Source organism: Amblyomma maculatum, chromosome 2, assembly GCF_055883805.1.
Source record: "Amblyomma maculatum isolate TAMU_Amacu chromosome 2, ASM5588380v1, whole genome shotgun sequence".
Taxonomy (NCBI): domain Eukaryota; kingdom Metazoa; phylum Arthropoda; class Arachnida; order Ixodida; family Ixodidae; genus Amblyomma; species Amblyomma maculatum.
Genome location: NC_139345.1, coordinates 112651424 through 112678081, shown reverse-complemented (window position 1 = coordinate 112678081; position 26658 = coordinate 112651424). Strand labels below are relative to the sequence as shown.

The 26658-nt window shown below is 48.6% G+C and overlaps 1 protein-coding gene across 1 annotated transcript; it reads right to left on the bottom strand.

The window, feature by feature from the left end:
• Positions 1–14408: 14408 nt before the first annotated feature.
• On the bottom strand, positions 14409–16259 carry LOC146199577 (beta-1,4-mannosyl-glycoprotein 4-beta-N-acetylglucosaminyltransferase-like). Its single transcript, XM_084592786.1, has 2 exons — positions 16119–16259; positions 14409–15883 (listed from the first exon to the last, which is right to left on the bottom strand). Exons 1-2 carry the CDS (start codon positions 16257–16259, stop codon positions 14663–14665), a joined length of 1362 nt encoding a protein of 453 aa, XP_084448912.1. The 3' UTR covers positions 14409–14662.
• Positions 16260–26658: the final 10399 nt, after the last annotated feature.

Sequence of the window (26658 nt, the reverse complement as noted above, 5' to 3'; positions counted from 1 at the left end):
CGGGCCATTGGGGATATTTTTGCAGAAGTCAGTCGCGTGGGCCATCAGAAGGAAATGTAGGAAAATAAAATTGCATAAATTACGCGAAGCTCTATGTTGCAGTCCATGGGACCAGGGCATCACCCGCTTCTTTAGTGCAGGGTGTACTCTTACACCAACACCCTCTTCACTAAGGCCCTTCCGCGTATTTGGGTTTGCTCGGTACGGTGGCTCCGCAAAGGACAAAACGACAGAAGAGCCGAAGAAAGCGTGCTGTTCCGACTAGCATCTACCGCCCCCAGGAGCCGAGCAGCCTAGCGATTAGCGGCGCATGCTTTTTCAATGGGCGTCATGCTGGACGCGGCACTAGCTTGAGAAAGCCTATACTACTACTACTACTGCTATTGGTATTATTATTATTATTATTATTAGTAGTAGTAGTAGTAGTAGTAGCAGTAGTAGAAGTGGTAGTAGTAGTAGTATAGAGGAAGACTCGTTTCACCAAGTTGGCACTGAATTGTCTGTATGTAACGGGTGAATTAACTGGCTAAATATTATCTTCACAGTTTTAATTATTAATAGTAATAGTAATTGATTCACAGGAAAGGAAAGACGCAGTATCTGTCACACTTGTGTCTGTGGACACCTGAACCGCACCGTAAGAGAAGGGATGAAGGTGGGAGTTAACGTGGGAAGAGAGAAGAGGGGCCGTAGTGGAGGCCATCGGAGTGGTTCGGGTGTCCACAGACACAAGTGTGACAGATACTGCGCCTTTCCCTTCCTGTGAACCAATTATTATTGTTACTATTAATTAAAACTGTGAAGATAATATTTAGCCAGTTAATTCGGCCGTCTACTACTACTACTACTACTACTACTACTACTACTACTAATAATAATAATAATAATAATCATTAGCAGAGAAATATTACTTTGTGTATTATTATTATTTACTAGTAGTAGTAGTGGTAGTAGTAGTAGTAGTAGTAGTAGTAGTAGTAGTAGTAGTAGTAGTAGTAGTAGTAGTATTATAGGCTCTCTCAAGCTAGTGCCGCGTCTAACATGACGCCCATTGAAAAAGCATGCGCCGCTAATCGCCGTTGCTTTCGGCCGCCTGGCATTCCCGTTTAATCTGTCGCCGCTGCTTATTATATTGACACCTAGGTGCGCGTCTGTTGCAGGTTTTTTGCGTTCGGTAATTTATGGGAGCTTGACTAACACTCGAGTCTTTTTTTTTTTTTTTTTTTTTCGCACCACTGCGTTTTCATTTTTCGGTCCGCAGCTTTTTTGCGCTGCACTTTGAATATGATCGTTTCTCATTTTACAAAAGTTGTTCAAAGTGACGTTTGTTGCGACACGCACTACATGCCGCACAAGAGTTTCTGGTGTGTGACCATTCTTACAGGCTTCCAAGGCGGCATCTCGCAGAAATGAAATTCCTACGGGGCTAGCATGCCACCGGATTTGTATCATCATTTCACCCGCCACCGCTTCGGTGGTGGACAACGGCATGGCCCTGCGGGCCTGGTTCAAGTAAGCTGTGCAATTCAAGTAAATAGGTGGTACGGCATTGGACACCAGATGAAACCTGTCACTGTCAACTGTCAAAGTAATTCCTGTTGCTGCATCAAAGTGTGCTAGCTTCTTCATTAGGTCTTTCTTTTGGAAGTGAAGTTCACAAACTTGCGCAATGTATGAAAAATATGTAGTCACTTATTGCCGGTATATGGACACACTATTACATAATTTGCGTGTTATTAAGCAGTCCAGCACAGTACTACATACTTCTGTTCATTATCCCTGGCCTGGTCAAATTCACTAAAACTGCCAGTCTTTTCACGTAAAACATTTAAGCACTACCTGACCTTCTGGTCGAGCACGTGGGACATGAGGACGGTACGGCATAAACTTCAGTTTCTCAACATTGAATGCACGCTGGATGTGAAATACTTCCGCGGCAAGACTCTAATCCACGATTCATTTCTTGGAAGAAGGCAGCAGAGCATGTAACAACACACAACATAAGAAGCGCACACATACACAAGGACAACGCTTCATTCCTACTGGCATATCGGCTGTTGTTGCGGCGCGCGTCTTTCTTTCCCTCTTCATTTTCTTCCTTCTCTATTTTCTCTTCTGTCTGCACGAGGCAGGGGAGGTGGCTCAGCTACAGAGCCAGTAGCAGGCCCGTGCATTTTCTTTTCCTTCTTTCTACAGCCACAACAACATCGCACAGCACACGGACGCCTCTTCGTTTCTCCTCCATACAGTATCTGCCACACTTATTCTGTGGACCTGAACAGAGCGTAAGGGAAGGGAGGAGGGTGGGAGTTAAAGCGGAAAAAGAGAAAGGGGTGCCGTAGTGGATATGACGTCAAGGATGTGACGTCACGCAACCGGAAGTAGAGCCGAAAAAAAGGGCATAGGAAGGGATTGGCGCACAATTTGAAAGTAGCAAAGACTAAACAAGAAGTGAATTAATGTGCGGTAAATTATGTGACGTCACGTAACCGAAAGTAGAGCCGAAAAAGGGCATAGAAAGGGATTGGCGCGCAATTTGAAATTACCAAAGACTAAAATGGGCAAAAAAGAATCACCAAGCAACTAGAAGCAACCAGGAGCAACCAACAGCAGCATTCGTGCTTTCGCGCATTACTCCAATGCAGATTCTGCAGTGCTCTTTAATTTTTTTATACACTGATACTTGGCATCAGTAGACAGTGGCATTCCATTCTGATCACTCTGACGCCTTTGAAAGCATTTTTCAGTTATTTTAAATTTATTTCAAGCAATCGATCGATTAGGCACTATAATTTTATGAGCATAACCAAACTTTGGGTTTTTATTTTGAGTACTTTGACAGCTTTGAAACCCCCTTTTTCAATTTTACACCTTCGAATTTCGTTCTCCGCGCCGCGTCGGGTTAAGATCAGACTACTGTCCGGAGTACCCGGGTTCGATCCCGACCGCCGGCGCTGACATCGCACAGCACACGAAACGAAGTGGCGTCCGTGTGCTGTGCGATGTCAGCGCACGTTAAAGATCCCCAGGTGGTCGAAATTACTCCGTAGCTCTCCACTACGGCTCCTCTTTCTCTCTATCCACTTTCACTCCCACCTTCCTCCCGTCCCTTACGGCGCGGTTCAGGTGTTCACAGAGCAAGTGTGACAGATACTTCGCCTTTCCCTTCCTGTGAACCAATCAATAACATCCCGACCGCCGGCGGCTGCGTTTCGATAGAGGCGAAACGAAGAGGCGTCCGTGTGCTGTGCGATGTCAGCGTTGTTGTTGTGGCCAAAGGATTGATTGATTGAATGTCCTTTATTGAATGGGAAGGCTCATGGCCATGGATGGGGATAAAGGGGAGTAGACATAATCTTCATTGTTTAGGTCGTCACTCGAATCACATTGCTCTAACCAGGCCACTAAGCGAGCCATACTTGGCAAATATCAACTGTGTGGTAGAAGGAAAAGAAAATGCACGGGCCTGCTACTGGCTCCGTAGCTGAGCCACCTCCGCTGCCTCGTGCAGACAGAATAGAAAATAGAGAAAAAAGAAAAGGAAGAGGGAGAGGAAGACGCGCCTCGCAACAACAGCCGTCGTCCACCACCGAAACAGTGGCGGCTGCAATGACGGCCTACAACAGACAAAAATTCTGTGGCAGGCTAGCCCCCGCCGCAAGCGGCGGTGACCTACCTGTCCGAGCCCCATCCTCCGCTGCCTCGTGCGGACAGAAGAGAGAAAGTAGAGAAGAAAAATTGGTCTGGCTTAGCTTATGGTTAAGCCTAGGATGCGAAGCATACTAGCCTAAAAAATTAAACATTACCTGGCTATACCTGGTTAGCCATTCATAGACAAGACATTACCTGGCTATACCTGGTTAGCCATTTCATAGACAAGAACAACTCATGTGTTACTCTGCTTCTTCCTTTATTTTTCTCAAACCAATAAATACACTATGATGATCAGTAAAGTAATGGCTCTTTGTTTGAACATCGCTTATATCATATTTTCTTCTCCCGTTTCCGTGGCTGTTTGTAACTTGCGCTTTGCGGTCTGGCGAGCCGCCCTCTCCCTGGCCGACATCTCGCTGCTCAACTGACTCGTTGTTGTTGTGGCTGTAGGAAGAAGGAAAAGAAAATGCACGGGCCTGCTACTGGCTCTGTAGCTGAGCCACCTCCGCTGCCTCGTGCACATAGAAGAGAATATAGAGAAGAGAGAAAAGCAAGAGGGAAAGAAAGACGCGCGCCGCAACAACAGCCGTCGTCCACCACCAGCGATGGCGTGTGCAATGACGGCCTACAACAGATAAAAATTTGCTGCCAGGCCAGCCCCCGCCGCAAGCAGCGGTGACCAACCTGCACCAGCCCCATCAGGGCAGAGCACCCCCTCAACTGACTCAACGAGTGCGTCGCCTTTTATACAATTGCGTGACGTCAGTATCTCCTAGCGGTAGGAGCGGGAGTTAGGCCGCCGGCGGAGGCTGCGCGTCCGCAAGCGAGCGCACGAGTTGAGCCTCAGCTTTCACAGCTGTTGTGACGTCATATCACGTGGTGCGCCGATGTAGGTCAAGTGGTAGCTACGCGGCCACGCGCGGCGCAGCAAGGAAGAGCTCAGTTGTGCGGCTAGTATGCTTCGCATAAAAAAAAAGAAGAGAGAAAGACGCGCGCAGCAACAGCCACCGTCCACCACCTAAGCGATGGCGGGTGCAATGACGGCCTGCAACAGGTAAAAATCTGGGGTGGTGGTAACAACTTTTATTGCCACGAAATGAAAGGAATTATTTCGGGCTGGGGCGAGTCTAGGGTGGCCTCCAGTCGGGAGCGACCTCTTGAGCTCGCGTGACGAGGGCCAGTTGCGTAGTTTTCCTTGGGCTGGCCAACAGCTTGTCCCATTCCTCCGCTGAGGGAGCTGGCAAGAGTGTCTTTGGAGGGGGATTGCTGGCGCATTCCCACAGTATATGGTCTTGAGTGGCCTGCGTCCCGTCACCGCAGTGCCGGCATGCAGGGTTGAATTCTCCGTTTGTAATTAACGATAGTCGGTAGGGGCTAAGAATGGCCTTTGTTTGTAGGCGTCTGAGTGTCGTGGCTTGCGCCCGGTCGAGGTCGGGGTGAGGGGCGGGGTACGTGCATCTTAGCTCGCGATAAAAGTTTGTTACCTCCGCGTATGTGCGCGGTGCCTCCACAGGCGCGTCCGTTCCCGATAGATCTCCCGTCTCCCGGTTGGTTAAGCCTCGGGCTAGACGGTCGACCCCTTCGTTTCCGGAGTTACCCGCGTGAGCCGGAACCCATACGAGATTGATGTTGTGATTGAGAGATCGGTTGCGCAGAATTCGCGCCGCGAGTGCGCTTACAGAATTTTTGGCGAAATTTTGAACGGCGCTTTTTGAGTCGCTTAGAATAGTTTTGGTGTGGGGATCCGCGATGGCCAGTGCGATAGCTACTTCCTCTGCCTCGCATATGGAGCTAGCATGAAATGTTATAGCGTTAATGAAGGTTGACTTTGGAGTGGCCATACATGCCACGTATGCTCCGTTTTTGATGTGCTGAGCTGCATCCACGTACACTGCTTGTGGATCGTCCTCGTACTGTTTCTCAAGGGTCTGTGCCCTTGTCTTCCTGCGGGCATCATGTCTACCTGGTAGCATGTTTTTGGCTATTGGTTTAACAACTAGTCTACTAGTTATGTCAGCCGATAAATGGGATGTTGCGCACACCTCCTCAGTGGGGTGGATGTGGAGCTTGTCGAGAATTACGCGTCCCGCAAGGCTGCGTGACAGGCGGGTCACTTGTGCTGTCTTATGGGCTTCAATTAGTTCAGATAGTGTGTTAAAAATTCCTAACTGCAGTAGTCGATCTGAGTTAGCGTATACTGGTAAACTAAGGGCCGCTTTGTATGCTGTTCTAATTATGCTATTAAGTGCATGTTCGTCCCTACGACGCAGATGATAGTACGGGCAAGCGTACATGATTCTGCTTATCATAAAGGCTTGGATAATCCTGCACAGGTCGGCTTCTCTCATACCCCTGCGACGTGTGGCAATGCGTCTCACCAGCCCACCTATCTGGTGCGCCGTGACGCGTAGCCGGCGTATAGCTTCTGTGTTCTGCGTATTATTCTGAATCAACATTCCGAGAACTCTGATCGTGGCTACCGGGGGTATCGGATGGTTGTCAATGTGTAACTGGATAGGTTCTCGAGAATCTGGCTTTACCTGTGAAGCTTGTTTGTTCCTTATAACTAATAGTTCTGATTTAGCCGGTGAACAGGTAAGGCCGTTTTCCTGCACATAAGACTGTACCGTGTCGATAGCTCGTTGTAATGAATCTGTAATATCTCCATCGGAGCCAGAATTGGTCCATATGGTGATGTCGTCGGCGTATATGGAATGATGTATGTGTGGGATATCATCTAACAGACGCGGGAGGCCGCTCATAACGATGTTGAAGAGAAAAGGTGAAAGTACGGCGCCTTGCGGTGTTCCTCTCGTCCCTAGTGTAATTTTGTCGCTAACTTTGTCAACGAAATGGAGCGTAGCCGTACGCGCATTCAGAAAGGCAGCGATGTAGTCGTATGTCCGTTTGCCTACGTGTAACTGTGAGAGGTGATTGAGGATGGAAGCGTGTGACACATTGTCGAAGGCCTTACTCACATCGAGTCCCAGGATGGTTCGCGTGGCTCTTATGCGATTTGTATCTAGAATGTCTTGTTGAATTTGCCACATAATGTCCTGAGTCGAAAGACCTGCTCAAAACCCAATCATGGACGGGGGAAACGTGCCTTCCGCATCGGTGTGCATAAGGAGCCTGTTTAAGACAACGTGTTCCATTACCTTCCCGAGACATGACGTTAGCGAGATTGGGCGGAGGTTCCCCATCTCGAGTCTTTTGCCCGGTTTAGGTATGAAAATAATTTTAGCGTGCTTCCATTCCTCAGGGACGCTGCCCTCTGTCCAGTACCTGTTGAAGAGGTCTGTAAGAGCCTCTACTGACTGGTCTTCTAAATTGCGCAACATCTTATTGGTGATGCAATCTTCCCCCGGTGCCGAGGTGGTGTTAATTTTGTTAAGAGCAGCCCTAATCTCTGCTACGGTAAAGACGCTATCCATGCGAGGATTATCCAATCCTGAGTACCCATCTGGCGTGGGTATATCCTGGGAGGTGTTAATGTATTTATCTTTTAAAGTGGTCATGAGCTCTTCGTCGGTGCCTTGGAAAGATTGCGAGATCCTATGTAGGTTCTTGTGGGAATCTGCCTTAGTTCTCGTAGGGTCCAGTAAATGTCTAAGTAAAAACCACGTGTTCTTGTTGCCCAGTTGCCCATTAAGGCGGTCGCAAGTCTGATGCCACTGTTCTCGGCTAAGTTCCCACGAGTAAGCCTCGATTTCCTTTTCAAGCTGGGTTAGCCGAATTTTTAAACGTCGGTTATGCTTATTTTTACGCCATCGAGCATGGATACTTCCTTGTGCTTCAATCATGTGCACTAGCTTAGCGTCCGGACTGGGGCTGCTGTCCTCAAGGGCAACAGTTTTTGAAGTGTTTGCGGCGTCTTGCAACAGACGCTCCGTCCATTGTCTTAAATCTACTATACTTTCCGCTGGCCTTTGCGAGCGGACATATCTAAAGGCGTCCCAGTTCGTGTGCTTCACTTCCTGGCGACGCATTTTGCAATGCGTAGCTCGGAAAGTGGTACATAGTACATAGTGGTCGCTTCCTATGTTTGTATTTAGGTTTTCCCATCTCGCATCGGGGATATTTCTGGCAAAGGTAAGGTCAGGGCACGTATCCCTGGTTACACTGTTACCAATGCGCGTAGGTTTATCAGGGTCGACGAGTAAGGTATGCCCTAGCGCCTGGGCTGTCTCCCATAATTTAGTTCCCTTTCTACTGTTAACTGAGTAGCCCCATTCTGCATGGGGTGCGTTAAAGTCTCCAACAGTCAGCAACATTCCATTATGAGCGGCTACATGCGCCTTACGGAAGAGTGTGGCTATTTTCGTGCTGTTGTCTTTAGGTGGACTATATACGTTTAGAATGTAAAGGGGAGATTCTGTTCGTTTGTTCGGCAGGATTTGTATAAATGTATGAGAGACCTCCGGTATTTCCAAATCTAATTGGTTTGCAGTTAGATTACGGTGTACAAGTGTAGCTGTGATCGGCCGGCACTCAGCCGACACTTTCTCATTGTATGCTGTATACCCTGCAAGCTTTACTTCTGTATTCGTCTCTTGAAGTGCTATGACTACCGGCCTGTTTGTTTGGGCCAAAACTGCATATTCCAGAGCCTTGCGCTTGGCTCGGAATCCCCTGCAGTTCCATTGCCACACTATAACAGGTGTACTAGCCATCGCGTATCGGGTAAGGTTCCGCTCGCGCGGGTTGCAATACGCTGGGTCGGAGAATGCTGCTGGGGGACGGACGCGCCGAAGCACCGTCAGCTGGGCGTGAGAATGCTGTGTTGGCGGGAGGCAAAGAGCCTGCATTTGGCGTTGGAGATATCAGATTGCTAGGGGATGCTAGTGCGTTAACCCTGGTTGTAAGCGTGTCGAGTTTAGCTAGGACAGTTTCGAAAGTAGTCGGAAACTTTTCCATTGTGTCAGTTACTTTGTTAAGCTGTGGTATTAATTTCTGGATAGTTTCTTCCACCTTGGCTAGTCTTTGGTCTATTTTTGCAAATCTCTCTTCATAATTACTCTCTAAGTCATCTGTATCTGGCCGAGGTACCGAAGGGGCCTTTCGTTTGTTGCGGCGGTTTTGATCTACTTCCATGTCCTCATTGCGGCTGACTTCAAGGCGAGCGCAAGCCACAGACGACTGTTCATTTTTTGATTGCGCATTTGCAGTTTCTAGCTGTTTGATTTTTGCGTTAGACTGAGCTAACTGTTGTTGCAGTTGTCGGACTAACTCTGCCAGCTCCCTTACCTGTGGGTCGGGTGCTCGGCGTTGCTTGTCTGTAAGTGGAGTCTTCCATGCCAAATGTTTGGCAGGTCTTCCTTCTTCTCCGGAGTTGGAGTTGATCCGCGAGCTGCGTCTCTGGGACGATGACCTGCTCCTATCTCTGCTCCCACTGCGTCCACGTAGAGGGGGAAAAGAGTCATCTCTTGGTTCCTGCAGCTGAAGTGGTGGACTTGTGGCGAGGTCAGTTGGGGGACTGCTGCTTTGCAGTGGCGGGAGTTCGCTTTGGAACGCGTTCGCTTTCTCTCTCGCTGCCTCGCTCCATTGGTCGCGTGCTGCCACCGCTGGCGGTGACGCCATTTCACGAAGGCGGGACCACGGATTTCGTTGACGTCACGAGACATGTCAATCAAATGAAAGCGAACGCGTTCGGTCGCTGTGTGTGGAACTCGGTAAGTGACGTTCGCTTCAGCGCGAGAATCATGCCGTACGTGCCCCCCGTCGCCGCGCTGTTGTTCGCAGTGCTCAGCGAATGTGATCGGTGGCTTCGGCGGTCGCGCGCACATGACGATCCTTTCGACATGCCTGACGATGCCTTCCGAAGGCCCTTCACACTGTCGAAGGGGCTTGTACGCGGGATATGCGAAGAGCTAAAACCCCACCTTGGCCCAACGAGGAAAGGCGCGCTTACAACAGAGCGGAAAGTACTCTGCGCGCTGCGGTTCTTCGCTACCGGAGGCTTCCAGGTGGCAGTCGCCGGTGAGCCGGACAAGTTTGGCCGTCGCTCAGGCAATCGTGCGTGTCGGCACGGAGAAAAACTGGGTGTCGTTTCCTCCGACTCCCGAGGAGAAGACCCGCGCCAAGGCAGAGCAACCGAGATGGGACCGCCCAGCAAAGCCGATTGGCTGTTCTCTGCCCCCAGCGTTCATCCCATTCTTCTCCCCCAATGCCTACGTCAAATTGACGTCACGGCAAAGCCTAATCTCGTATAAAGAGGTTACAGAGCACTATAAACTAAGCAGAAGGGTCTATCCGCCGCCATACCGTTCCCTCGGAAACGGGGAGGCAATTGCATGGAGGAGGCTACAAGGGGGCAATCATATTAGTCCCTTTTGGGTATATGCAACAATTTCAAAAGATGAAAATGATCGACATTGCATAACATGTGGGAGATGGGGCACTCTAGATCATATTATTTGGGAATGTAACAACAGCCCAGGAGCTAAAGAAAATATAGATAGAGACGCCTGGGAGACCCTGCTGCGAAGCGAGGACCCCGCTCAGCAGCAGCAAGCCATCCGCCTGGCGGCTGAGGCCGTGAAGCAACAATATATATTCACCAGACCTTAGTTCGCGAGGCTCCTGAGTAAGGCTCCATCAGGCCTGCGTGCCGGGGAGTCCGAAACGGAGCTTCTTCTCGGTGGAAATAAAGGTTTTTCAACAACAACAACACCGTTCCAAAGCGAACTCTTCCGTGGATTCGGCCCCTGGTGGCTGGCTAGCGCCCGCCGCAAGCGGCGTTGACCTACCATCCCAGTCACGTAGAGCCAGGAACAGCCACCCTCCGTGCGATGTTGTTGCTGTTGTTGTGGCTGTAGGAAAAAGTAAAAGAAAATGCACGGGCCTGCTACTGGCTCTGTAGCTGAGCCACCTCCACTGTTGTGGCTGTAGGAAGAAGGAAAAGAAAATGAACGGGCCTGCTACTGGCTCTGTAGCTGAGCCACCTCCACTGTTGTGGCTGTAGGAAGAAGGAAAAGAAAATGCACGGGCCTGCTACTGGCTCTGTAGCTGAGCCACCTCCACTGTTGTGGCTGTAGGAAGAAGGAAAAGAAAATGCACGGGCCTGCTACTGGCTCTGTAGCTGAGCCACCTCCGCTGCCTCGTGCAGACAGAAGAGAAAATAGAGAAGAAAAGGAAGGGGGAGAGAAAGACGCGCGTCGCAACAACAGCCGTCGTCCACCACCGAAACGGTGGCGGGTGCAATGACGGCCTACAACAAATAAAAATTATGCGGCAGGCTAGCCCCCGCCGCAGGCGGCGGTTACCTATCTGTCCCAGCCCATCAGGGGAGTACCTTTTCCACCTCCTCGTGCAGACAGAAGAGAACATAGAGAAGAAAGAAAAGGAAGAGGGAGAGAAAGACGCGCGCCGCAACAACAGCCGTCGTCGGCCACCGAAACGGCGGCGGGTGCAATGACGGCCTACAACAGATGAAAATTATGTTGCAGGCTAGCCGCCGCCGCAAGCGGCGGTGACCTACCTGTCCCAGCCCCATCACGGGAGTACGTACCAGGGCCCTATTGAGGGACCTCCTCGCGATGTCCAGGTGGTCGAAATTACTCCGTAGCCCTCCGCTACGGCTTCTCTTTCTCTCTCTTTCCACTTTCGCTCCCACTTTCGCTCCCTTTCCTTACGGCGCGATTATGTGCCCACAGAAACAAGTGTGACAGATACTGCGTCGCAATTCTTCCTATTTAGGAGTGACGTTCTGGTATTGCAAAAAATGTATTATTTTCTTTGAAAGTTGCGACTGAAATTGCGCAACCGCTATATGTTCAGCGTTCAATATTGTGCAATTCCACTTCGCTTGCCTATTTTGTCATGCGCTTGCAAACCATGTTGGGTACGGCGTCTTGCCCTTCCTGTGAACCAATTATTGACTGTTTAGGTGGTGGACGACGGCTGCTGTTGCGGCGCCCGTCTTTCTCTCCCTCTTCTTTTTTCTTTCTTGCCTATTTTCTCTTCTGTCCCTGCCCCGCCGGGGTGGTGCAGTGGTAAGACGCCCGACTACTGTGCCGGAGTACCCGGGTTCGAACCCGACCTCGGCGGCCAGCGAAACGAAGAGGGGTCCGTGTGCTGTGCGATGTCAGCGCACGTTAAAGATCCCCAGGTGGTCGAAATTACGCCGTAGCCCTCCACTACGCCTCCTCTTTCTCTCTTTCCACTTTCACTCCCACCTTCCTCTCTTCCCTTACGGCGCGGTTGAGGCGTCCACAGAAATCAAGTGAGACAGTTACCTACCTTTCCCTTCCTATAAATCAATCAATCAATCTCTTCTGTCCGCACTAGGCAGCGGAGGTGGCTCAGCTGCAGAGGCAGTAGCAGGCTCGTGCATTTTCTTTTCCTTCTTCCTACAGCCACAACAACAACCAATTATTATAATTATAATTATTATTACAACGCCGGTAAACTTTGATGCGTTCGATAGAACGCAGGTTGTGTTCGATGCAACGCTCGGTCGTCTGTAGCCAAAGCTTTCGTTCCACATTCGTTTCAGCAGCGCTCAGCAGCGTTTAACCTTTGATTTTTCCCCCCAGTTATTTCAATTTATTAATTGATCGATTACACACTCTAAATTTGGTTAATTAGCATCGTCAAGTTCTGGCTTTTCATTCCGAGCATTTTGACACCTTTGAGCGCCTTTTCGAATTTTTGTCGTTTATTTAATTTGTAGCTTTTTCCCCTGGCTGCACCGAGAGCGTGGCCAGCGCGCAGTCGCGCTCGAAGAAAAACATTGCGCCCGGCAATGGCTCGTGGATGCATATCTGGCTACTCGGTTTCGGCCTAGATCAGAGTTGGTCGTGTGGAGGGAAACACTGTGTGCAAAATATGGTAATATTCATGAGCCTTGTCTCAACATTGGGTGGAAAAATTTAGCATCCATAACTTTTCAGAACTCTTCGGGCTCAATTAAATGAGCTGTGCGCAGATTTTGAGGTCTCATTATTCGACCTCCGCTTTAAGAAACATTGCTCAATCTCACCTTTGTAGGTTAGTATCTGCGTGCTTCCGTGGACAACATTTATGTTGTGGGCGTCTTGCTTTCGGGTAGCACACTCACTAGCATTTTAATGGCAAGAGTTGAAACTTTGATGTCTACATTTAGGACTTCATTTTGCGTAGTCATGACATTGCTACATTCAATCAATGTTAATTGTATTTTATACCAGAGTAAATTGGACACATTCATATTTTCACTTACTGTGTGCTTTTTTCCTCGAAAGCGGGAATTTATTTCCGAAAGCAAAATAGCGAAAGATGCCAACAGATTATGTTGCGGTCATTAGCGCCAGTGCGAAATATGCTGAAGCCAATAACCACAGTACAAATGCTGAGACGAACAGCGCCATTGCTAGTGGCCTCAGCAGCAGTTAGGGTGAGCGACTGCCCAGTCGCGGCGACCTCTTTCGATGTAAGTGACAAGAAAAGCACCCGTGTGTTGTAAGATGTCAATGTACGTTAAATAGCCACAGTTGATGCAAATTTCCGTAGCCCCCCACTACGGCTTCAGTTATAGCCCAGGTCTCTTTTGGACGTTAACCGTTGAAACCCAAATCAAACCAGTAGCCACATTGAGCTCGTACAGGCCAATGGCGTGTTGAATTGTTTAATTAACCGTTTTCGGCAGTCATTTGGTATGAGCGCAACGTTCAAGGTACACAGCCACAATCGCAAACAACCTTAAATGCTTTGAGCAACTGACTGTGACGATGTCACTATTAAAATAGATTGAATTGGTCTTGAGTTACCGAAAGACGCTGTAACTGCCTGGCTTCTGGGTTGACGCCTCAACCTCGTTTTGAGCGCAGGGAGAGATGACAGGTTGAAAGGACGGAAGATTTAAAGAGGGCGTCGTAATGGCGAGCTCCGAATTATTGTCCTCCCACCCACGTCCTTCTTTTGGGCTGTTTAGACGAGACAACGAGGATCACCCCTGGAAGTTGGATTTAAAAATGTTCCAAACTAGATTGTGACCGATCGGTGACGGCGACACCTGCATTTCTTACAAAAGATTTATTTCTGGTGAGAGTGGTCTCCTTGGGAGACCACTTCGATTCCTCCCAAGTATCCCATATATACGGATGCCTTTTGCATTGTTCTCCTATACAGAGGCCGAGCCAGAAAAAAGTAGCGGCAGGAGGGCTAACTCGACATTATGACCGACTGGCTGCCCTGCTCGCAATGAGAAGAATATGGGGAAAAGAAAGAAAACTCAGTCAACCAAAATATAATGTTTGAGTATAAAAGGGTGGCAGGAAAAGTATGCACCCATGTACGTTGCTAGTTTGGTAAAGCGAGAGCACACGTGTATAAACCACAGGTCTAAAGCACAGTCTTTGGAAAGTCGAAACAGTTATGTCAGGCTCTTCTTTCGCGGTGCGATTTGACATAAACATAAGCGTGCACGGTTGATGAAGCGTGATGAGTTGTGGCAGGGGAGCAGCGTACCAGCGCTTGTTGAAAGCTTTGCTTGTGATAGCGGCATCTGATAAGAGAAAAGATGAACCTTCCGTGTCCAGCACGGGCGGGCCTGATAGACCTACGGAAATGCGTACCTTCTTCATGTAAGCTATTAGCATCTGATAATAATGTTCGCGACGTCCATAGAAGAAATCTTAAAACGGTCCACATACAAAAAATTGTGAGACAACGCGCGTTTGAGAAGCATGAATACTGCAGTCTGCCTCCATAGAAGCACCCTTAACAATGTACAGTACTCACGGATTGAAATAGGACACTCGGAGAGCGTGGCCGTCGCTGCATGCAGCGCCGCCCGTGGATGCTCATGGAACCAAGGTGCTGCATTGTGGTATAGCGCGAGGGGGAGAACATCTAAAAAGCAGAACTGCTCCTTCCGGTCGCCAATAAGCCGGCCTGTTGTTTACCACACTGCCTTGCATGCAGCGACGGCCACGCGCTCCGAGTGTCCTATTTCAATCCGTGAGTACTGTACATACTTCAGGGTTGTTACGCCGTCCCAAACCAGCAATTTGAACTCAAACTATTGCTATTGCAACTCCGGCCTAGACGCCGTAGTATTTACAGGCGACAGCAGATAACGATATTTCTTATCGTCCATCACACAAGAAGGTACAGTGCCTCCGCGTGTTATCACGCTAGGCTTAGTCACTTTCTTCCCGTCGAACCACAGGCCACGTCGAACAAGAACACTCAAGAAGCGCGCTGAAGTCTTTTCAGGGAAGTCCCCCCACCGGATTCCGTCGTCCTTCTGTGCCGACTTGAGTTTCACTCGTAGTCCTTCTACATCGAAGCACCATGAGCAGTGCCAGCCAGCGTTGAAGTCCACGTTCTGGCCTAATGTCCAATCCTCGAGCTCTCCTCCGTAGAGTTCTTCGGAGTTGGCCGGGATGTCCTCCCGGCGCAGGCGAGACGCATCGTTGCGAAGCACTCGCGACAGAAAGCGCATCGTGCACACAGAGAGCACTTGCACGTGCTCCTGCACGTGCTGCCAGAAGAAGCCGTACAGAGTCCAACGCAACCTCAAAAACATGGGCTCACCGAAGCCCTCGTGCGTTTTCAAGTACGCCAGCGGTCCCGCTCTTGGTATCTCGTCGGCATCGGTCAGAACGAACAGGTCATCGTCCCTGAGTCCTGAAAGTTGTTTCTTGGCCTGTCGCCAAAGGAAAGTCCTCTGATAACCATCGGCGAACCAGCCATCTTCCCGACCTTTCTTCGGAAAATGGTCGAGGAAGACGTGAACGATCTTGTCCTGGTAGGGCGCAAGGAAACCTTTCTGAAGCTCGGGAAGAAGGTGCAATGGCTTGGGCTCACCCCTAGCACTGTAGTTGGACTCACAGACGACAAACACGTCGACTACGTCATACAGTTCCCTCAGCCGCACTTCTAAGAGGTATAGCTCATGATTTATGTTGATCGCATTGACGATACGCCGAGGAAGGTTGCTCCTGCGATGTACTTTCTTGTTGGTCCAACGACGCCTAAACCGCTTGGACGAACTGATGGCTTCAGGTAAACTGCAATCGTCCGAGGACCACCCCGGTCTGCAGGTGCAGGAGCCTTGGCTTGCGCGAAGTTTGGTACCCAGTTTAAAGCAAGTATTGTTGCCCACGACCTCGAAAAACGACAAAGAGTCCCTGTCTCCGATTTTGTATCTTGGATGCAAATGGGGATCATAGTCTTTGAAACGGTACTTTGAACTTGGTTGCCGAGATGCAGATCTTTGGGACAGCTCCAATGGAATTGTGACCTGAAACGACAATGGCAGTAATTCAGTTAGTAAAATTGCTTATTTATTTAAACACTTCGATCTCGCAAATAATCACTATACGAATTAATCACCTGAAAGTACAAGAAATCACAGCAGTTATGTGAGTCAGTGAAATAAGCACGTAGTACAGGCCAGGTAACTTCACATGACAGCCGCACGAAAGACCCATACGGCTTTTACAAATGGTGATCCCAAAAAGAGAGTGACTGCGTACCTGCAGCGCCTGCTGTCCCGTTCGCACGACGGGCGCTGTCCCGCCTCCGACCTGCGCCCGATGGATGCGCGCCACGAGAAATCCACTTGCAAGCAGGGCCAGCGCCAGCAGCCGGGCCCGGCGGTACGAGGCAGTCGCCATGGTATTCACGGGGAGCCATGCCACGAGTCCGGCCACAGCTCAGCACCACGCTTCTGCCACTTTCCTGCGTCGAGTGCATGGGCAAGATTAAATTTTATCCCTGAAACAGCAGGCTGATGATTATGCCGCATCGATGCCGTATCCAGTTCTAGCCTGTGACATCGAACAAACGTGCTGAGTCAGCTGAAGGGCCAAGAAAAAAAAAAAGTAGCCACTGGAATAACAATTTGCACCCGTGTGGCAGAAATAAGGGAGCATCTGTGGCTCGTCATCTACTATGGTTTGCTAGCGGCAGGCGGCAACGGGTCACGGAGACAAAACTGAGACGCTTCCTCGTTCTCCATGCGTCACGCTTCAACGGCCTCACTCCGTCAAGGCGCCTCGGTTTTTTCGCACTAAGAAAGTCCGCATTTCTCTCCATCGCTAGGGGCTCCTTACGGGCCTCTCTTGTCACCTCTGGAGTTCTTCCGCATTCGCAGAGAACAGACTGCCACCTCCTCCGATACAACGCAGTTTCCTGGACACCTAGACGCACGCTCACAACCGGGCCCGGCCGAGATACGACCTGTAGACAAGAAGCAGCCGAGTATTCTGCGCGGAACGCGGACCTGGATGGATGGAAAGATGTTTCAAAGCGACGCATACTTAACCACAGTGCGCTCGTGAAAGTGGATGTACGTGAACGCAATAGAAAAAGCGAGAAGATTGAAACAACGATAGAAAAATGAAAGGAACGAAAGCGTAGAGAGAAGAAATAAGGTGAAAAAAAGACAGGGAGAGATGGAATGATAGAAGCAAAAAGAGGAGGGAGGACTGACAAGGGCTTGTTCGCGACTTACGGCGGGAGGTCCTTCGCGCCTCGGGGCGGTTGAAAAGCCCTGAGGCGACGCGCAGCCAGCAGCTGAAGGGTCGGGTCATTGTGAACGTCGTCCGCGGCGGGCGTGCTTCGCTCAGAAAAAGACGACCGTGGTTAGCGTGGGACGCCATGCGTGTCGCGGGTCGTCCGACAGGCGCGCCTTGGCTCCTCCTGCTGATGTGGAGCGTCGGATCAAGCCCCTGAGGCCTCGTACGCACGCGCATCGGACGTCCGGTCACTTACTGGCATCTGGGCCACACGCCGGGGGAGCGCGCCTAACAGACCGCGGACACGTGCGGACGGCACAACGGCGTGTGGCCTCATTTCGTTATTCCTTTCTCTCAATAGCAAGGTAAGTGAAAGCCGGAAATGAACTACTGCGTCTGCTGTAGTACATAGCGCAGTAGTGTAGTACTGCTGTAGTACATAGTACAAGTATACCTGACGCCTCGTTGTTTCTCAAATATTTGCCGAAAGTTGGAACGAGGCAGAGAACAAAACGAACACGAAACATTCTCATTAACGCAAATAAAGAAAATTATAGGAGGGACAAATACAGAACTTTCAAAGATGTGTGCTACATTCTCATCCGAAGCAGCATCAAGGAGCGCATGCATGTATGACGTTTGTTCTTCTTTTGCACTCTTCGCAGTTTCACCTCCAAGGTGGTTGTTTTGCCGGCCGCTCCGTTGGCAATAAGCGAAGCAACTGTTCTTTTTCTTAAGTTCAAAGAAACTCGCTTCAAGGCGAAGTAAAGCTGTGTTGCTGGTCGGGGAGGCAAGGACGCAGCGTGCACCACTGCCTGGGCTCAAGCCTTCCCCGCTTTCTCCATCACCGCGGAACGTGGTAATCCCCACATAAACGTAACGTTTTTCATTAGAATTGCAGTCTTTGACAACAGCCAGACCTCTGCCAGGTTTAGCCTCGTAAAACTTTCTGCCCACGCCACCGCGCGCAGGCGATTGTGATGCACTATGACGGCGTGCATTCGTGAACTAGGGACTTTCCTAAGCAGCACGGCTCGTCTTTCAGGTCGCTGCGACTCGAGAGTGTGCAGACGACGGCGTGTTGTTAACAGCAGTGGTATAATCAGTTATCTTCCTAACTTCAAGACGATATGAAGCATTGAATTTTCTGCGAACCAATAACTGCACATCGTGAACTATTTCCAACAGTCCGTGGCCATCGGCCTGTTGGCACAGAACCCGCTGGACCTCTTCCCAAAGTGGGGGGAATGCATGGAGATGGAAACACGTTACGCCGCCATCTTCCGAGCCCCGCTTTGTTTCGCGCTGTGGGAGGGCGCGAAAATGGAACAGCTGAACGATGCGTCGCCTTGTGCCACGGCGAAGGTCGTCCGGTGTGGAAGCCGGTCGCGACGGCGTTGAACTCGCTGACCCGCGAAGAAGACCCTGCCTTTCTTCTTGGCGGTGCTACACGCGTGCCCCTCGGTGTACCTTCGGCCCGCGCGTGGTCAGCTCGTGGTCGGCGCACGCGTGCGTGCGCGTCATGTCTGATGTGCCCATTGTCCGCTAACTGGCCGCTGCTGCCCCCGACGAAGCCTTTGTCGCCGCATCCGCACCATGCACACGCGTACAAACACGCGCGCGCACGGACAGCGAGAGATATATGGCGGGACAAGGTTCATCACTCCTAATGAGCTGGAAAATCTCGTAAGCCCCGATTCGTTCAGCTTGGAAGTGCAGTTGGAAGTTGCAGGTGCCAGCGCTCATTCTGACATTTCAATGCGGCTGAACGCGCGGGTTGATTCTGAATGAGTGCTGCAGAAAAACGAGCCCGAATGCTTGTTGTTTGTAGTCGAAAGAGCGATATAGTTGTTTATCCGCTAATGAAAGCACTCTGTATGCAATGAGTTGCTGGCTCAACGAGCATTCTTTATGATTGCGGAGATAACGAAATTTTGGCAGTTTGATTAGCTGCAAATTGTCATTGTCTGATGCTGCCTATGGCGGGTATGAAGATCACTAATGATCCGGAGGGAAAGCTACCTGGTCATAACATTTATTTTTGCGCTGTAAGTACTGAATACGAATTCACACTGCACAAGGTAACTTCGCAGTGCATTGCGGGCACCCGAGCGATGTGTGGCTTGATCACCTGATGGGTTAAGCACAAAATGTTCTCCCGAAGCCAATGTACATGGCATATTTTTATCCCTCGGAAATGGATGCGTTTTATAGTGGCGATTTAGGTAGACGGCGGAGTATAATCAACGCCTCGTGTTTTATTTGCTATTAAAGATGCCGATGAGTTATTCCACCTCGCGGGCAAAGAAACAGACGTTGCGTCGACATCCGAATGCAACCAGGTTTCGTGTTCGAGGCAGTTGCAGCGGAGTATAATCAACACCTCGTGTTTTATTTGCTATTAAAGATGCCGATGAGTTATTCCACCTCGCGGTCAAAGAAACAGACGTTGCGTCGACATCCGAATGCAACCAGGTTTCGTGTTCGAGGCAGTTGCAGCGGTAACTTTTGCAACAGAAGGCATGTTATCTTTTGGCGATATGCATCTGCAGCTCCATATTCAGAGACAGCCGCTCTGATGAGAGAGAAATTGATCTAATGAAAAGAAAAGTGGACAGATCGGCCGGTGGTAGAAACCCTGGCCTGCTACTCCCCATTGGGGAAGAAGAAAAAGGAATAAAGGAGGTTAAGGGGCGAATGGAGGGTGACGATGGGATCGTACAGTGAGAATATTTGTGGTGGTAGATACTATAAAGGACTGACCGAGGGGATACCTTCACACTCAGCCTGCGATACTAATGCAAAGGTGCGATTCGACACCATAGGTCATCTTTTAGTGCGCTAAAACTGAAACGCCTCTCATTTCGCCGACGTATGTTCGTTTGTTCAGTCCTCCTAACCAGCTTCCCCCTGGCAGGTGATTGACAGGTGTCATGTCGCGGTTGGCAGTGATTGCTCGGAGGTTTGCGTCACGCTATGAGATTACATGACATGACAACTGGCATGAACTGGCAAGTTGGGCAGCATTTTTGAGATTGGAATCTCTCTCATCGGACGTTTGAAGTCAAGCAGGCGCATTCGGATATGGCTTGGTTAAAGTGGGCCTTATATTTCTGTCAGGAGGTCTTTCAGATGGAGCTTTCTGTTAATTAATGACTTTTAACGACGAAATGGTTCGATGGAACAACGTATAAACTAGTTCCGTGGCGATACATCGTAACTTTTCTACGTAGTTAAGCTCAACAACAACACAGGATGACAGAGATAAAAAGCCCGCGGCGTTTTGCGCACAGGCAGGACTGTATTCGATCCGGGCACGTCGGGCTGTGTACTTTTTGTGCAGAAATAGCGCAGGGGCAATCGCTTCCACTTGATATGCGACCGTGCATGCGTTTGCGATACGAAGCAAGCTGGACAGGAGATGAATGAGCGCGAAATTATCGACCTGTTGGTTTCTAGCTGCACTACTACATGAATGCAACAGCCCTCACAGGTTTCCTGAATATCGATTGATGATCAATAAAAAAAATGGTACTCTAATGGTACAGCCTTCCATTCACCACATGTCCTTGCAGTTTATATAATAACGCTTATATTATAAGAAAGCAGCGGTCTTCGTGCCGCTTTTCAAAATATTCTGCATCGTGGCAACAATGCCGTTTGCGATATTTTTGTAGCGACAGTGTACGTTCAGTAGACAAGCTCTATATTACGAGGGCACTCTCTATAGAAATGTGCGGCATATAACTTGAATATATTAGGTTATAGAGAGCGCAATGCACCCTTAAATGAAAGGAGGGCAAGGTCATTCTGAATTCGGATAATATAGTGTAAATAGTCTGATGATTCCATTTTACACGGGCCTCTCCAGCAATCGGAATACAGATTACGATAAATTATTTGACTCAGTCGAAACCTTGACAGTCGTGCAAGAATTGCGTAGTCAGGGTGTAAAAGAGGCTTGTGCAGACGTCCCACAATGACATCTATAGATGTTCCCCACCGACTATAATTCTTCGCAGGGAAGTGATGATATTTAAGGACGGGCTTGGTGGATCAGGTTTATTAGAGACTTGAATCCCGGGTCGCACACCGAAGCGAATCAGTGAGGAATGATGATGGATTCTCTCTGAAGGTGAAGCAGAACGTGCACCCGTGTGAAAGATGAAGCGTCATACAGCGCTCACAATATGCAGATCAAAAAGGGCTTCGGGTTACAATATATCTGATACTCAGCGTGTTTACCGGTGGTATTCTTGACTGGGAAGAATTACGGCTAAAATTGAACGAATCATGCCTTGTATACTGTATATTTTGCTCATGACATTGCCTGGCTAAGTAAGTCACGGGACGAATTGCAATAGAGGGCCAAGGCACGCAAAGAAAAACTGTAGGCATAGAATGAGTAAACTGGAGTAATGTTGATTACTTATGGATGGAAACAGCTCGTTGCGAGAGGCGGCGAAGAATTAGAAGTGGTAAAGGAATACGTTTACTAAGGTCATGTAGCGACCACACATCCTGACCATAATGCTGAAATAACTAGCAGAATAAGAATGGGGCGTAGTGCATTCGGCATGTACTCATAACAAATAGAAGCCTACGAATATCCGTCAAGACGGCAGTATATTCATATTGTCACGTCCTAGCCAAAGGACAGGACGATGACAGCGACCACAGGTCAGCAGGGCGGCAGTAGGAACCAGTTCGACGGCGGGGATACCCAGAGCACCGAACAGATCACCCGCATCAGCGTCTTGTTGTTGTTGTTGTTGTTGTTGTTCTCCTCTAATGTGATGGCACATACCCACACAGGGGGATAGCGTCTTCTTTTTTTTCACGGAACGCTCGCACTTCCTCTTCTTCTACTACACTGCCTCCCTCCGAAAAGAAGCATCGTCCCAATGCTAAACACAAAATGAATTAACCGCCGCGCAGAAGCACACATGGTCTCGGAATGTTTGCTAATTGGAAGGAAGGGTTCTCGGGGATCACTGGTAATACGGCTTAAGCCGCACTACGTGCACAATTTCGGGACGCGAGGAACGGCGTGAGGACGGTTGCGTTACACAGGGCAGCACCTCGTAATTAAGTTCACCGATACGACGGACAACTCTGTACGGCCCGAAATACCGCTTCATGAGTTTTTCTGAAAGCCCTCGACGGCGAACCGGTGTCCACACCCACACCTTGTTTCCAGGACGGAAATTGACGTCACGTCTCCGGAGGTTGTAGTGACGAGCATCGGTACGCTGTTGCTGTCGTATGTGGAGTCTGGCCAGTTGCCAAGCCTCCTCCGCGCGTTCGCATACTAGCCGGGCATCAGCTACGTCGCCTGGCGGTGCGTGAGGCAGCATAGCGTCAAGTATGGTGGTGACCTGCCTTCCTCGCAATAGCTGGAAAGGGGACATACGGGTGGTCTCCTGGACTGCGGTATTATAGGCGAACGTGACATATATTCCCAGTTCCGATGGTCGACGTCCAAGTACATGGCGATCATATCGGCTATAGTTCTGTTGAGTCTCTCCGTCAGTCCATTAGTTTGCGGATGATAAGCTGTGGTTCGGCGGTGGCTGGTGCAGCTTAGGCGCAAGATCTCCTGAGTGAGTTGCGCCACAAACGCGGCGCCACGTATCAGAAACGTGGTGGTCGAACGAAAGGGTTCAACCACTGAGTGCAGTTCAGGGTAACAGGCTAGATTGCAAGGGTAGACAAGCACAGCAGGGAGAGGCAGAAAGTCAGGTGGGCGGATGAGATTGGGAAATGGCGTTTCCTAACTATTTGTTGGTACTGTATGCTGCTGTATTTCTCAGACATAGTCTGTTACTCCTTTGTCATTTAGTTCAAAGCATCCAACTTGGATACAAAGTTTGACTCGGTGATAAGCTGCCTGCCGCGGTCTCAGGGCAAGGTGAATTGTAGGAATATGGGAGATGCCTTCGTACTAGCGAACTATAGTAATAGGCACGCGATGGTTATGAATGCATTAAATATGACGATTATCGAAATTCTATATGAGACTTCATCCCGAATCCATCATTTATGGCAAGCATCGCTTTCCCGTCTGCACACAAGGAAGTATAATTTCTTTCAAAATATGAGTTATATAGGTCAGGACTTTTATCTTAGCCGATGTAGACGACAAAGGATGCTTGAATGCATAATTTTCTGCTTTTCAAGTTTATTTCGGCTTTATTCTTGAAAAACTAACGTCACTTTCTCTCTTCTGCACTCGATCACCATGTATTCGTGACAAATTTAGCTGCAACGCGGACATCTGTAGACTTACTTTTTGATCCAGTATGCCGCCGCTCCAGTTTACCACACCTCACGCGCGATGATTACATGGTGTATATAGGCGTCTTCGCGTGAGTTTCCGCTTAACGTGCAGCCTGTAATAAGGAAGAGTGGTGGAGTGCGAGCTACAGCTACAGCAATCGCACGGATCTACAATGCGGCTACAAGCCACTCCCGCGTGCTCTCCATCGAGTGCCAGTGTATCAGTCTATCCCAGATACATGGTCTAACGGCGCTCAGGCTTCCTCAACCCATGCTATGCATTATGCCCGGCAGTATAAAGGAACCTATGCAGTTCGCTCGCCGAACTTGTTCCTTTCCTTGCAGCAATGTGGGACACGGTGCAGACAAGAACATTTACATGCACGCATTGTAACGGAGATGGGCGATGATCTAGCGTGTTACTTCTTTGCTTCCGCCAGGGGAATCCCATTTTTTTTTCTTCTCTTCATTCTGACCATGTCTAAGAAGGTTGCGCTAGAGGATTTTGTGCGGGAACACTAAGAAGCAGCACAGGACAAAACAGCAAGCGTGAGAACAGTACATAAAAAACAGCACATAAAAACATAAGTAGACAAAAACAGCCCAGGTAAAAATATAACAAAAAAAAGCACACGAACAAAATTACATATTGTTTCCTACTATTAGTTAGAGGAAAAGGTGGCGGCGCTATACTTGCTGATGTCATGTGCCTATTTACATTTTTAGCACTTCTAATGAACATTTTATTCAACGATTGTTTATCCCGGATATTTGAATTTTGTATAAAACTTCACCCCTTATGTAATGCCACCTCATGGTGGGGAACCTTTAAGGTCCATCATGTGGACGCTCCCAGCATCATCTGGTGCAGAGCAGTCGGACTTTTTAGAACGCATACAGTGGCATTACTGAGCTGTCCGCCATTCGAAAAACGTTGTTTCTTCTTTCATACGTGCACCAATATACAGTTCCAGTGAAGAGAGGATATATGGGCTGCTCTTCGGTAGATTTCCGCGGTTGATTATGCAGTTTATTTCTGAACTGTCGTCTACATGTTCCATCTTAGCCTGGGTCAGAAATGGTTGCACGCAACAGTAGCTACTGTGGTCGTTGGTGGCGCATGAAGCAAAAAATATGTTTAGAAGCGCGAGGTACTTCTACAAGGGACAGTTACGTTACCCGCATATTTCGGAGCATGGTGGTGGCAGCGCATTGCATTCAGAATTAAATGACTTAATTCATAGTGTATCGCTTATAACGTGTCATATCGTCCGGTTAACGCGTCCGCATCCGACTTCCCTACGATCCGGGGTACTCGAAGATAATAACACGCACAGTTAAGCTGCCACCACAGTGAAAATCAATACATCCATATTAACCCGGCAAGGTGTGCTGGAGAGTGGAAGCAAAATCAAAGAAATAAAAGCAAGTGGAAGTTCGGTCTCTTGATTTTCTCGGTTGCCCAGGCTTTGCTTGAATGATACAGAAAAAATACATAATGAGAACCAAGCCAGAAATGATTGCATAATCACTAGTTCTCCCATGCGCATTCTTTAAGCTATACGCTGCACCGTATTAACCTGCACTGTTTTGTAGTCAATAAGGGGGCAATTATTCATTGTGATATTGTTTATGCTGAATTTTCTGTGTGACGTTTTTTTCGCTGCGGTGCTTTCTTCATATGTAATTTCATTGCTGTGCTCTTTTTCGAGCGCTGTTTTGATGCCTGCAGTTTTGTAGTGTGCAGTTAGCAGCCCCTAGCTGTCAGAATACGATCGGTGCATGGCGTGGTAAATGGCGAACACTCCCCCCCCCCCCCCTCCCCCCTATTAAAACTGAACAATGAAATGGGAAATCCTTAAATACTGTACGAATTACAGCCGATAATACTTATTGATAAAACTTGTTGCCAGGCTAACCTGTTTTTGATCGAGAATACAGCCGATAAGTGTTATAAATATTTTACCGTGAGTTCTGAATGATTGCAACAAGTTAGGAGCATAATATACTAGATAACCCATATATGAATTTAAAGGATTGTTTGAAACCTGATGAACTGTTTGTTTCGCGCTAAACTGCTTTTTACAGTACACTGGTGTAAACTTCATTTTGATATATATATATATATGTATATAGCGACCATCGGTTATACTCTCTTCGCATTATATATAATATATAATATATATATATATATATATATATATATATATATATATATATATATATATATATATATATATATATATATATATATATATATATATATATATATATACATACATATAATGCCCAGGCCCATTTCTCCCATGATAATTCCTCCTCCCATGATTAGTCATATATATATATATATATATATATATATGAATGAATGAATGAATGAATGAATGAATGAACGAACGAACGAACGAACGAACAAACGTAGTCACGAAGCCCGCTCGGAGGTTTCAACAATGTTGCTCCTGAAATGAAGAGGTTGCTTGAGCATCGTGATGTATACGGCAGCCTGCAGCTTTGCATTTCGTTCAGGGCATTTCTCTTGATAATGAGTGCTTTGTAACACGTTGCACTATAGGGCGTGCTTTTCTCAGAGAGCCCCCGTTATGTGAACAATGGACACTCACAGATAGAAGGCCTTGCATGTGGCTACTCGTGCGTGCGGCTAGGCAGGCAGCATTATGTCCAGGAAAACGACGCGACCTGCAGACTTCAAATTATACGCATAATAAGGTCGGAGCACGGTCTGTCGCACTCTGACAGCGAGCGAATTAGAGGGCCACGCTGCCTCGTTTAATTTGCGGCCTGTGGTTGCGCTCGAGCACGCGATCGCAAGCAAATCTAATTCCATGACTGCGTGCTGCTTTCCCTGTGCTTCGCCACTTCCTCACGATGATTCTAGAGCGACGACTTCCTCACACCATTTGATGCTTAGCTCTTAACGTGCAGCGGCTCCCGCCAAACTGCTCTCAATGGGTGCAACTATTTCTAATCGAAACTGCAAACACCAATAGAAGAAAAGAAATAGGTAGAAATTAAACAGCGCACTGCTCGCTACGTGAATGCTCCCGCTGGTCCGATGCTGTGCATTTCTTGAGCTCCATTTATATTAGGAAGCCCTGTGGTCAAAGCATTTCACTTGCTAATCAATGCATTTCGTTAATCGAGCCTTTAAGTAACGACGCTGCGGTAGATCGGTAAACGCACTTGAAAGACAGAGACCATATGTAGAAGCTGTCACATATACACATTGTAGACTGCTGTTAACAATGTGAACGGTTCG